The 11,969-nt window shown below is 39.3% G+C and overlaps 1 protein-coding gene across 1 annotated transcript in view; it reads right to left on the bottom strand.

Annotated features, from left to right (window-relative positions):
* The window catches only part of anxa6 (annexin A6), a gene marked incomplete in the record, with an annotated part of 28,977 nt that overhangs the window by 14,079 nt on the left and 2,929 nt on the right, over positions 1–11,969 (bottom strand). The window contains 13 exon segments of the mRNA XM_014006137.1: positions 1,831–1,912; positions 2,631–2,709; positions 2,867–2,925; positions 3,026–3,148; positions 3,914–3,972; positions 4,071–4,166; positions 4,469–4,562; positions 6,028–6,084; positions 6,170–6,249; positions 6,331–6,421; positions 6,504–6,617; positions 6,717–6,811; positions 6,939–7,023. Of these exon segments, the coding sequence (XP_013861591.1) occupies positions 1,831–1,912; positions 2,631–2,709; positions 2,867–2,925; positions 3,026–3,148; positions 3,914–3,972; positions 4,071–4,166; positions 4,469–4,562; positions 6,028–6,084; positions 6,170–6,249; positions 6,331–6,421; positions 6,504–6,617; positions 6,717–6,811; positions 6,939–7,023 (1,114 nt within the window).

Raw genomic sequence — 11,969 nt, 5'->3', positions numbered from 1 at the left:
AAACAAACAAACAAACAAACAAACAAACAAACAAACAAACAAACAAACAGAAGAATGTGGGCAATCTCACTGGTGGCTAGCTTAATCTTAAAAAATAAAACAACCAGTGGTGGGCAGCGCTAATCCAAAAATTAGCTCCGCAATTTCTAAAGCGCTTCTGAATATACTTAGGTCCGCAACTTCAAAAACACTTCTGTCYCAGAAAAATTAGCGGAAGCTAATTTTAAAGCACAATTTGACACTTGCTAGCTGACAATTCATGTACAATATGTAAAATACTGCCAACTAGCAGTGTTTGAACCCTTGTACAGCTTAATCCTTCAACTGCCGATTGCTGGGGACCTGATTTCCTGAACCAGAACTTTGGCTCATGGTGTAAAAATTAAAACATTGTTGAGGATTGCTAGTTCAGCTGCTTCTTTATCTTTTTCTTTTGTTTGTTGTAGATTTTTCATTAAAGCATCAATTAAGTAATTTTAAAACCATTTATTGGAAAACTGAAGTGATGCATTCTGGGTACATGACGGACTGACGGGAAACGAAAGCACGGGGAACAGGGAACTAGTATCCTCCCTTCAAAATAAGAGCTTGGATTTTAAAGTTTTTCATGTTTCCATTGGATTTTAAAGTTTTTCATGTTTCCATTGGATTTTAAAGTTTTCCAGTTCACCTGAAACTCATCAGACTGAAGAAGTCTCTTGGAGAAGAGACAAAATGTTTCACCAAAGAAGAACCCATCCAGAGGACCTATTATTTTTTCTTTTTGATTTCTTTCTACGTGGATTAGGACGTTTTCCATGCAGTTGCTCCAGTTGACCACTAGATGTCAGTCTTCACCAGCATAACATCTTTAAATCATTTCTAAGTCTCTAACACCGTTGGCCGAATGCTTTTGAGCTCCAGCGTTTGAACTTTTTTTTTTTTAAGGAGCTCCGATTGTAAAGTAAAATGAATCAATACATACAAAATTTTAGTATGGATTACAAATGTTTACTGTTTTTGCTATTGCCTTCCTGCTACATAAGCAGACACAAAGCATTGTGGGAAATCAGAACTGTGGCCGAATGCAACAGTCCGCAAGGATGTATACCTTCCGAATAAGTGTATCTGGGAAGGGTGCTGTGCACAAGTGTTGTGATTCATTGACAGCCATACCTTCCGCTGTTCAAGATAATGATGACTGGTAGATAATTAGTTATTAGCYGTATTTTAATTCTATAAGTGCAAATCCACTTATGAATTATAATAATTATTAAGTCCGCTAAAGTGCAAATGAAATATTTAGGTCCGCAATTAGCAGATTTGCGCTTTAACGGGCTAGTGCCCACCACTGAAAACAACTTTACTTAATAAGTATTTGCATTTAATGTAGTATATTATAGCATTTGGCCCACAGCCCTCAGATTGATTTTAATTTTAGCCCTCCCAGGGAAAATGTGTGGGCGCCCCTGGATTAGAGAAAATGGTGGATTTGTACCAGTTTTGGTCAAACCTTGAGTAAAAACACTGAACATAACATTGAGCAATATCAGTATATGTTGGGAATGACTCCCACCTATTACCACTTTAAATTTTACCTCAATATCTGTAACATTGCATGAGTTATAAACATGTTGGCTAAAACTGATTAGCTGTGGCGGCCTTTTTGAATTTGACAGACAGATTTATTCAAATCTGGCCAGTGAGTTCGTGAGATGTTGCACTAACACACAAACAAGGCTGACTTTGATGGTTGATGCTAAAGCATTTGGCGTATTTGTGGCAAATAACTCCCAGCTACAACAATTTTTAGCWCAATATCTGTAAAACAGAGTTTGAAAAGCTGCATACCGAAACCCTTCATAGCTTTCCTCAGAGCTTGTGCGTCGGCCACTGGGTCAAAACCAGAAGCAGGGCGGACTGTGGGCCTGAGCTGAGGGAGTGGAAACAATAACATCAGGAGAATGATCAATAATAACTGCACACAAAAACGTAGCAGAAACAGTTCTTGGTTYTAGGGGGTGTCCAATCCTGGTCCTGGAGGGCCACTATCCTGCATGGTTTAGAGATTTCCCTCATTTCAATTAACAAGCAATCAACGGGCTTCTGCAGAAGCTGGAGACCTACTGAAGAGCAGGGAAACAACTAAAACATGCAGGATAGTGGCTCTCAAGGACCAGGGACAGGAATTAGAGCCAAAACAAGCCAGTCTGCAGAACATGCAAAACAGAAACATTCAAATTATGGTTTGTTGCTCAGAGATTATTGAGCAGATTACAGCTGAAACAGCACTCTGAGTTTTATGATAATATTCTCGTGACATTTGAGAGGGCGGGAGAATGGCAGGCTGAGAAACAGCTRGGTTAGTGAGGCAGCCTTTTGTTTGCAGCAACGCTGAGACCTTTCTGACATTCAAGTGGAGGTCTGAAGAGGGGGATCTCAACAGAAACATTTTGTATTTCAAGCAGGGCAGCAATCCTGACCGCATCCAAAGTGAAACAAAACCACGTCCAGTGCAGAAAATGGCTTCTGCACAAGCTTGTGAAGSAGCAGAGTCGTTGTGAAGCCAGCAAGTGTTCCGGATTCCAGACATCGCCAAGCCAAACATCATGCAACGACACATCTAAAGTGCGAGTGGACGGGAGTCAAACCTGCACTTTGGTCATGGCACTTAATTCCCACATCTTGTAGGCTATCTGAGCGGCCTCGGGGAAGAACTCTCCAGCTAAGCTGAAATGATCAATTTGACACAACAAAGCAAACTCAGCAAAGCCAAATGTTGAAGCTGAAGATCTTTGACCTCAGAAAACTCCCCACTGCTGAGAGTCGATCCTCTGTCGCCCCCTGCTGGTGACTGCTGTTGCCTGCAGCCGACACTGTCACTTACTCATCGTCTCCTCCACACAGATGGAGCAGTGTCCTCTTGTAATCTCCTGATGTGTCATCCTAAACCACACACAATGAAGCAAAATTATTAGCAGGGTGCTGCACTTTTTTATTTTTATTTTTTATTTTTTTGAAAATCTGACTTTAGTTGGTTTCAGACCTTGATCATGTTGTAGAGAGACTTCTCATACTGGAGGCGGAAACACTCTCGGATATCCAACATGTCTATTTCAGACCGAGAAATCATGATCCGGATCAGAGTGTTGTCAGCTGTGCCAAGACCCTAAAAAAGTAATAATAATTCACTTCCATACTGAAGGACAAAGTGACGTTGCAAAAATTTAAACTCACATTTAACATATGTCCTGATGCATCTCAGTAATYCACGTAGAAAAAACCAAAAAAGAAAAAATAAGTAGGTCCTCTGGATGGGTTCTTCTTTAGTGAAACATTTCGTCTCTCCTCCAAGAGACTTCTTCAGTCTGATGAGTTTCAGGTGGACTCAGCCTTATAAGCACTGCCTCCACATAGACAAACAGGTTAGTCACATGCAAAAAAAGGTCATCGCTTAACAATAGGCTTGATTAGCTCTATTGTTCATAGAGGGTCAAGTGCCCCATCACCTGACTTATTGGTTTGGATGCTGTGGTTCTTAGGTGTCGTGTGATGTTTATGTAGTGAATGCAGGCAGTCAGGTGATGGGGCACATGAACCTCTATGAACAATAGAGCCAATCAAACCTATTGTTATGCAATGACCCTCTTTTGCATGTGACTAACCTGTTTGTCCATGCGAAGGCAGTGCTTTTAAGGCTGAGTTCACCTGAAACTCATCAGGCTGAAGAAGTCTCATGGAGGAGAGATGAAACGTTTCACTAAAGAAGAACCCATCCAGAGGAAACTACTTATTTTTTCTTTTTGATCAAATTTCACATAGACTGTATTCCCTCTATAGTATAAAAAAATTATAAATCAGAAGAATTGTTCTGATGACGCTCATTCTGTCTGCAGCCATGATGGAAACAGATAAAATTACGACTCGTGTTTACCTTCATGGACTTGTAGAGACGTTTGGCAAAGAACATGGGAACGCTCCTGATGCACTGAACTGAAACACACCAGAAACAAGTCCTGGGTTAAATAAACAACTCTACCTTTTTTTTCTGTGTGGCAATAAAATGGACATTTCGCAGAGTTTTSTCTTACCTACAGCCAGCATCAGTCTTTCAAAGTCTCCAGACAGTTCACTCTTAATGCTGTCCTCGATGGACACCTCTGCAATCTTCTCATATTCATCAAAAACTAAACAAACAAAGGAAGAGAGGTGGTGTTGCTAAACACAGCATCTCAGCTAGAARACACTCAGAGTTTAGAGATTGTCCSATGTGCAGAGGTGTGTTGCATTAAGRTGAGATGGCTCAGAATTATCTTTTTAAAAAAGTGAAGCACAATTTCCTGTGTCAATGCAACTTCATCAGAAGAAGTCACTTGTTTTTTATCTGTCATTCGTGAGATGTTTTTACTGATGACTGTTTAAAATGTGCCTCAGACTCTGGAAGGACCTGAGGTCACAGTCCTGAACACCTCTCTGCCTGTGGGCTCACCCATACGGAGGTGGTTCACGCTGCGGTTTCCCAGGATCGTGATGAATTTGGCCTCGTCTGTCCCCCACTGCTCCTCTCCCGCTGCATACAGGTCCTGCACACGAGTGAGAACACAGAACAGAAGAATTAATTAGGATAAAAAGTAATAAAGAACACAGTTAATATATTCAAGTTCAAGATTAGTATTTTGAATGGATATTTTAATAAAAGGTTGATGCTGTCTTTGAGCCACTTGTCATGGTCCCTGCATGGTTTTAAGATTAAGCATGGCCTCATCTACTCTATTATAAATGCTTATCAGTGTGCATTGCCAATGCAATGCAAACTATTGTGATTCGTTTCCCATCAAAGTCATCTCAACTTTGCCATGCTTCTCCTCCTGCATACTTTGTTCTAGAGCTGCCATTGTAATTTTTATCTGTAAACTCCCGTGCCAAATGACGGCTATGCCTTTTGGTGCCTGTAAAACTTATAGTTTATGAAATATTAATGTTTAATGAATTATAATGGCAGTCAATGGAGCCTTGTATTGGTCAAATACTGCCCCATGCTGTACTCAACTTGGTACTGCACCATAGTTTAATATTTCAACTCAGTAGTCCAGTGTTTACAGTACTAATATGATTGTATTTTGATGTTTTACTATAATATTGTCTTGATACTGCTCGATTGTTGTAATATTATGCATTTTTGTGTCAATAATTGTWTTGGCAATGTGGCCTCTTTCTGCACACATACAAATCAACCCCTGCCACCATCTTCTGCCACAGGTCTATTGGTTTAATGGTCTATGTCATGGACTTTCTTGTGGGAGATCAGGGTTCAAAACCCAGCTAATGCAACTTTAACAAAAAATCTCTTCGAATTTCATATTGTCACAAAATTACATTAATTACAAACACCTGCTGATGTGGCAGACACAAGCTGGTATAGAAAACATATTTGAACTTGGTCAAAGTTCATTCTGCAAGTCCAATGCTGCAGGCAAAGCCATGTTGCAATGACATGCTACATGGCAATGCACACTTGTTTTTACATTGTAAAAACCTGTGTCTAGTTTCAACAGTCATCTATCTGGCCCAGTTTTGGCCCACACAAGGCACTAACATTCTAACACTTGGCCCAGATACTCAGTAAGTACTTTTATTTGTATAGCACTTTTCACAGTCAAGCAGCCACAATGTGCTTTACAATATAACAAAATAGCACACAACAGAGCATGAAAAATACAGTTACAAACAATAAAGCATAAAAAAGACAACAATAAGATGCATTCAGCCACGTTAAAAGACTGCTTAAAAAGATTTTTCAACAGCTTTTTTGAAAAAAATCTCCACTGAGGCCACAGCTCCTAGAGATTGAAGTAATTCGTTCCAAAATTTAAGAGCCACAACCAGAAATGCATCTCTTTAGTCAGGACCAAGGAAAAAGTAGCTGATTGGAGTTACTGAACCATAAAGTATCTCCTTTTTTATGCCTTCATTCACCTTTAATCATGCAACAAACAAGTGCTGAATGGAGTCAACGTTCAGGGAAATATAACGTCTTAAAGTTCTCACTTGTGCGTCCAGCTCCACCAAGTCTGCGTCAACCACTCCGGACTCATCTCTGGTCCCCTGGAGCATAAAAAAAAAAAACAGGTCAAGGCTTTGGAAATAAAGTCTGTTTAGAAGACTGGGTAAAAAACTGCTGATATCTGACCTGAAGCAGAACAATCAGCATTTTCTTAAAGTGGCCTGAGGTGTCTGCAATAATATCCTCCTCTATGTCCCTGTCGTACGCTGGAAACACATACACATCGATGAAAAATGGCCGCCAGCTGCAAACACAACCTCTGTCTACTAAAAAGACAGATGCCTTACCATCCTTGTAAGCTGCAACCATCTCGTGGATRTGTCTGTTGTTTCTGGACGCCAGGATCTCAATCAGACACCTCTCYTTTGTTCCAAGCCCCTGAAACAAACAAAAAAACAAAAAGAAAACCCYTGAAGTTAAATTTGAAGCAGCTTCAGATGAAGCTGACTGTAGGGCTTACTTTGACGGCATCATGGATTTCCTTGGCATCGTGGTAGGCTGGGGTTCTCATCAGGCTCACGATGAGACGCTCAAATTTCCCCGTGAGCTCATATTTCAGATCTTCAATCAGATCCTGATAAAAAAAAATATTGTGCATTTAAAAACAAACAACACCCTGTAATCAAAGTTACAGCTCAGTCAAGCTATGCATGGGGAAATACAAAATATGGACCTGTCCAAAACTGCATTTGTAAGCWGCGATGACTTCCTGTCTCTGAGCGTTGCTTCGAGAGGTGATCAGGTCCAAGATAGTTTCTTTGTCGCTGCCTGGGGACAGAGCAAAATCAGGCCCAATGAGAAAAACACTAACTTTGACAGTCGAGTTAAGGTTTCAGAGCGAAACACCACCCTCACGTCTCAWTGCTCAACGGTCACAGAGAAGTGAGGAACTCACCGATGCCTTTCATGGCATTGTAGAGAGTCTCAGCATCAGCAGTCGGATCAAAGTCCGCAGCATCAGCTATCGTGCCTCGGAACACCTGGAAGAAGCACAACATGACAATATTAATGCTTTGCTATACAGTGAAACGTAGATGGTTAGAGCAAAAAAAAAAAAACAAGTCCTGATATCTAGAGTTTYAAAACTGGTGAAGAACAGAATAATGTGTAGATGAATTAAAAGTAGATCATACAATTTGATACAATACTTTCTACAGGTCTGTTGCTTTCATGCAGGTTTAATACTTTGATTCTTGTTTGGTTCTGCTACCAGCATATTACATGTACAGAGTGAGTCAAAAGTCACAGGACACCCCTTTATTTCAGAGAGAAAAGGGAAAAGGACATATCTGAATACCCCAGAAAGAAATGGGTGRGGAGGTCTATCCATGAGGCTATGTCCAGAACTTGGTTCCCATCTCGAAAACCACCATATTGCATCAAAATAATAGGGCGTCCTGTGGCGTTTGACTCACCCTGTWGGATGAGCTCAATAATTTCTTGACAACTACAACAAATCTGACAAAACACCTGCAGGTCTTTGCACCTGTCCCAGTTGCAAACAAACTTTTCATTCATCATAATAAATATTATTAATTTGGACTTATAGAATTGTGCTGCTCAAGATGGCAGCACGTTGGAGTTGCTCTCTTACATTCGTTCTACAATATTCTTTTTAAAAGTGTGTAATTCCTCTTTTGTTGGATAAAAATGCCTTTTTCCCCTCAAGTATTAGATGCTGTGGAGCTGGAAAGAATTTTGCTAACATCTTTTTTTTTTTACTTTTGGACATTATGATGCATAACCAAAGCAAGAAGGTGCTTTGTTATAACGGGGGGCAGCTGATTAACACCTCAAAAGATCAAGTAACACTTCAACTACAGCCCCCAATCCCAGAGGAGTTGAAAAGGAGGCGCTGTGTGGAGGCAGAACAGGAGCAAAGAGGAGAGAGAACTGAGGAAGTTCAAATCGTATCTATGGGAAGAAACTTGTGCCAGCAGAAACTGAATTAGAGTTGCTCAGATTGAATCTGTATGTGCATAATTTGAAAATGAATGCATTGTTTTGAAAATGAATTTCACTAAAGTGAAACGGAATTTAATGATTTGAAACTGAATTTAAAGTTTCGAATTTGAATTATTTGCTTTGAAATTGTATTTTGTTTTATTAAAAATTCAGTTTGACTACTTTCACTTTCAGTTCTATGATTCAATTTAAGTTCCAAAATTCAGATTTTTGTGTCACGCGTCCTTGAGAAAGCCAGAGTAATCAAACACAGATCCAAAGGTTTACYTTTCACATCAGTGAAGCTTCTCTTCCGTAATGTATCAGKGTTGATGCAACCCACTGTAAAAGTGACAAAAAACAGACAGGTTTTTTATWGCAGTGAGTAATTTTACCCATAGAAAACGTCACAGGGAGGACTGAATCGTCTGTCGGAGCTTTGGGACCAGGGAGGAGCTCACAGCAGAACCTGCTGACCACTGAAGATCTGCGTTCATGTCAAGAGTCTCTCTAACCCCCTCTGCGTGGTCAAATCAGAGTCTGTTCAGTTCTGGTCTGTTTGGTTCTGCTCAGGTGTACTGTGTCTCCAGAACTACAGGCGGATCATCAGCACGCGCCGTAGAGTCAGGACTTTTTTTTTACTTMTCTCAGTACTGTTTAAGACTGCATGTATAACCAACAAGAGGTCAGTTAAACCTCCCAGGGTATCTGCTCATCAGGGATGGAGGGTTCCAGACRGGTCTCAACTCCGTCCTGCTCCCTCCAGCCAGGCTCCAGCTCAGACTGCATGCACTGGTCTCCTGCAGCCTGCATCTCTCTCCAGGAAAAGTCTCAATTACGCACATAAAGATTCAATCTGAGCAATTCAAAATCAGTTTCTGCTGGCACAAGTTTCTTTCCATACATGTCTTCCATTGATCATGATGATGGACAACGTGAGATCTTCAGGGAACAAGWTGAATGACCTCCAAGCCCTAACAAGGACCCAGCCAGAGAATCAGGAATGCAGTATTATGTGTTTCATGAGACATCATCATGATYTCATAGAATGATCAATTGAACTTATTCAGGCTCCGCCCATTTCAAATGATGACGTCGTGGAATACTGGCCAGTGTATATTGCCTAGAAACAAGGCTCACAGAATGAAAAATTAATTAATTAATTAATAATAAATAAATAGATAGATAACAAATAAATAAATAAATAAATAAATAAATAGTGTTTTTATTTACCAAGAATACAATGTGAATGCTGAGTTGTTTGTTTTTAATCAGTTGACGTCTAGAACAATTCTGTCTGAGTTCTTAGCAGGTTAAACTTGAAAATTAAAAGATCCAAGTTGAAATAAATTTTTAAATATGACAGCCTAAATTTATTATTAGAATAAAAGATGAAGTGTGCATGTAGTGTGACAAGTGTCACTCATAGAAAAACAGAAGTGGTTATTGAATTTACAAGCCTTGAGAACTGATACCAAGATGTCTGCTGATATCTCTTATCATCACATCATTATTTTCACACACCATCAAGTACACATACAAATAGAAAACCACAACTTAATCTACAAACATCCTGATGCATCTCAGTTACCCAGGCAGAAAAAATAAGGTTAAATATGTTTTCATCTCTCATCCAAAACACTTCTTCAGTCTGGGGTGTTAAAGGTAAACTCAGCCTTAAGCAGTGTTTCCACGTGGTGGACAAACAAAGACCATCAACCCAACAATTGCTCATTGGTGCCCTGATTATCCAGATTATTCACAGAGGGCCATCAGCCTAACGATCGATAGTTAGGATGTGTAAAACAAATCAAAACAGGATGTGATGAATCAAATCCTTTTCAACCTATAATCAACTGAATGTGATAATTAATGTTCAAAAAGATAAACTTTATTAGTTTTTAACAAAGGTCCACTCATTCTGTTTTTATACATGTTTTACACAACGTCCCAACTTTATCAGAATTGAGGTTGTAGAACTCAAACTCTTTGTGTAGAGCAGAATGTTGGTGGGGAAGGAAGTTGTTTGTTTCTGTGTGTGTTTATAATGATTAGTGTCACTGTGTGCGTTACTTTTTGTGTCTATATATGTGTGTGTTTGTGTGGTGGTGGGGGTAATGTTAGGTCTAAAAGTTTCAGGAAAAGCGAGCAGCTTCTTTAGTTGTTGAGGCAGAAAATAGAGAGTGGAGATGGGATTTTGTTTATCTTTGAAAACAAGATTTTAGATCTGACTTAATTTCATTTGCTTTTTTTGTTCAAAACCAGAAGTTCCACTGTTTGACCAGGGGAATTTGTAAACACCATAAGCAGTGAGGGCCAAGTAGTATATATAATTTTTCTGTATCAGTATATTTCATGGTGTTCAGTATGTAAAAAAAATAATAACATCAACAATAAAAGGGCAGTACAATTTGCAAGTATGATCTCAGATAAAGTTCACCTCAAAGAGTTTTGTCACTGTTCTACCTCTCAAGAAATACTGTATATCGCAAAACAATTTTATGTTTTTATAAGTATATAAAACTGCACATCAAATGGCTGGAAAACGCATAGTTTTCAGTAGATTGTTTTCATATTTTTCTGAGGGGGTATGCTTCTGGACCAWAGGATCACACTGCACCGCTAATGCTTGCTAATACATATAGGTGTTCCACATTGCCATCAGCAAATGTTGGCAGGTGTGCTGGTGACATACAGAGACACAGCAATGAGAAATAATACAAATATTCATAATTTTTTATTTTAAATGGAAAATATAAGTAAGTAAACTTTTTTTATATAGACGAACATCACAACGTGCATAACACAGACCAAAATAACTCAAAACAATAAAAACAGGTTACAAATATAATGAAAAATAGTAAAAAAAACATTTAACCAAAAGCCTGATTAAAAATGTCCAAAGATTTTTCTTAAAAGAGTTTATAGTACAAAACATTTAATTTTTTATTGTTATTTATTGTTAGTTTGGTCTTTTTTTTAAAGACAAGAGAGACTCTGTGTCCCCTGCCTCCAGTGACCCGTYTATCAGGCGTGTGTATGTGTGTGGGTTGTCGGGGTCAGGTTACATACAGACCACCTGTCTTTAGAAAGTCTCGACACAGCCTACAATAGCGTGAGAGATGCAGTACGAGAGGACATGTTTTAAAATACACAAGTCAGACTCTTAAAACCAACGTGACCCGAGGKTCTTTCTTTTGCCCCCATATTAGTGACAGTATGAGCTCACTTCCTGTGGGACAAATACTTGGCTCGAGAATTAATGACTTCTACACTCAAAACAATAACATGCAGAAAAGAAAAGTGTCTTTGTTTTCTTTTTTTAGAATAGTTTGTGTCTCATTTCTTAGATTGGACCTCTCTGGACCAGCCTGGGCCTCGGGACAACAAAAGACTTGACCGCAGTCATTAGAGACCGACCTGGCAAACCCCAACATACAGAGTTACAGTTTTTCATTCATCTYTTATCTTGACCCACTTTTCCTCTCTGGATCACAAGGAGTTGGGGCCCTGATCCAGCAGTAATGGTGCGAGAGGTGGGATTWCACCCTGGACACGTCACACGTCCATCACAGGGCCAGAGACAAACAACCATTCACTCTCACACATAGGGACAAGTTAAGTTCCCAGTTAACCTTTCAACATGTTTTTGGTTTGTAGAAAGAAACCAAAGAAAACTCATGGATGCACAAAGAAAAAAAATGCAAACTCCACCCAGAAATGTGCCAGGTCAAGTGTGCCAAGATGTGATCCTACAACCTTTTTGCTGTGAAGCCATCTATTAACACCACCATTACAATAATCCAGTTGGGAGGTAATAAACATGTGAATCACTTGTTCAAAGGCATTAAAAGATTAAAATAATTTCTCTTTAGAGAAAAGCCTTAAAGGGGCAATATCATGTAAAATCAACTTTGTTGAGTTTTATATCATGTTATAATGTTATACTCTCATAAAAAACATGCCCAAAGCCTTGCTTTGA

The sequence above is a fragment of the Austrofundulus limnaeus genome, unplaced genomic scaffold (genome assembly GCF_001266775.1).
Source record: "Austrofundulus limnaeus strain Quisiro unplaced genomic scaffold, Austrofundulus_limnaeus-1.0 Scaffold34, whole genome shotgun sequence".
NCBI classification, from domain to species: Eukaryota; Metazoa; Chordata; class Actinopteri; order Cyprinodontiformes; family Rivulidae; genus Austrofundulus; species Austrofundulus limnaeus.
This window is presented reverse-complemented; position numbering and strand designations above follow the sequence as displayed.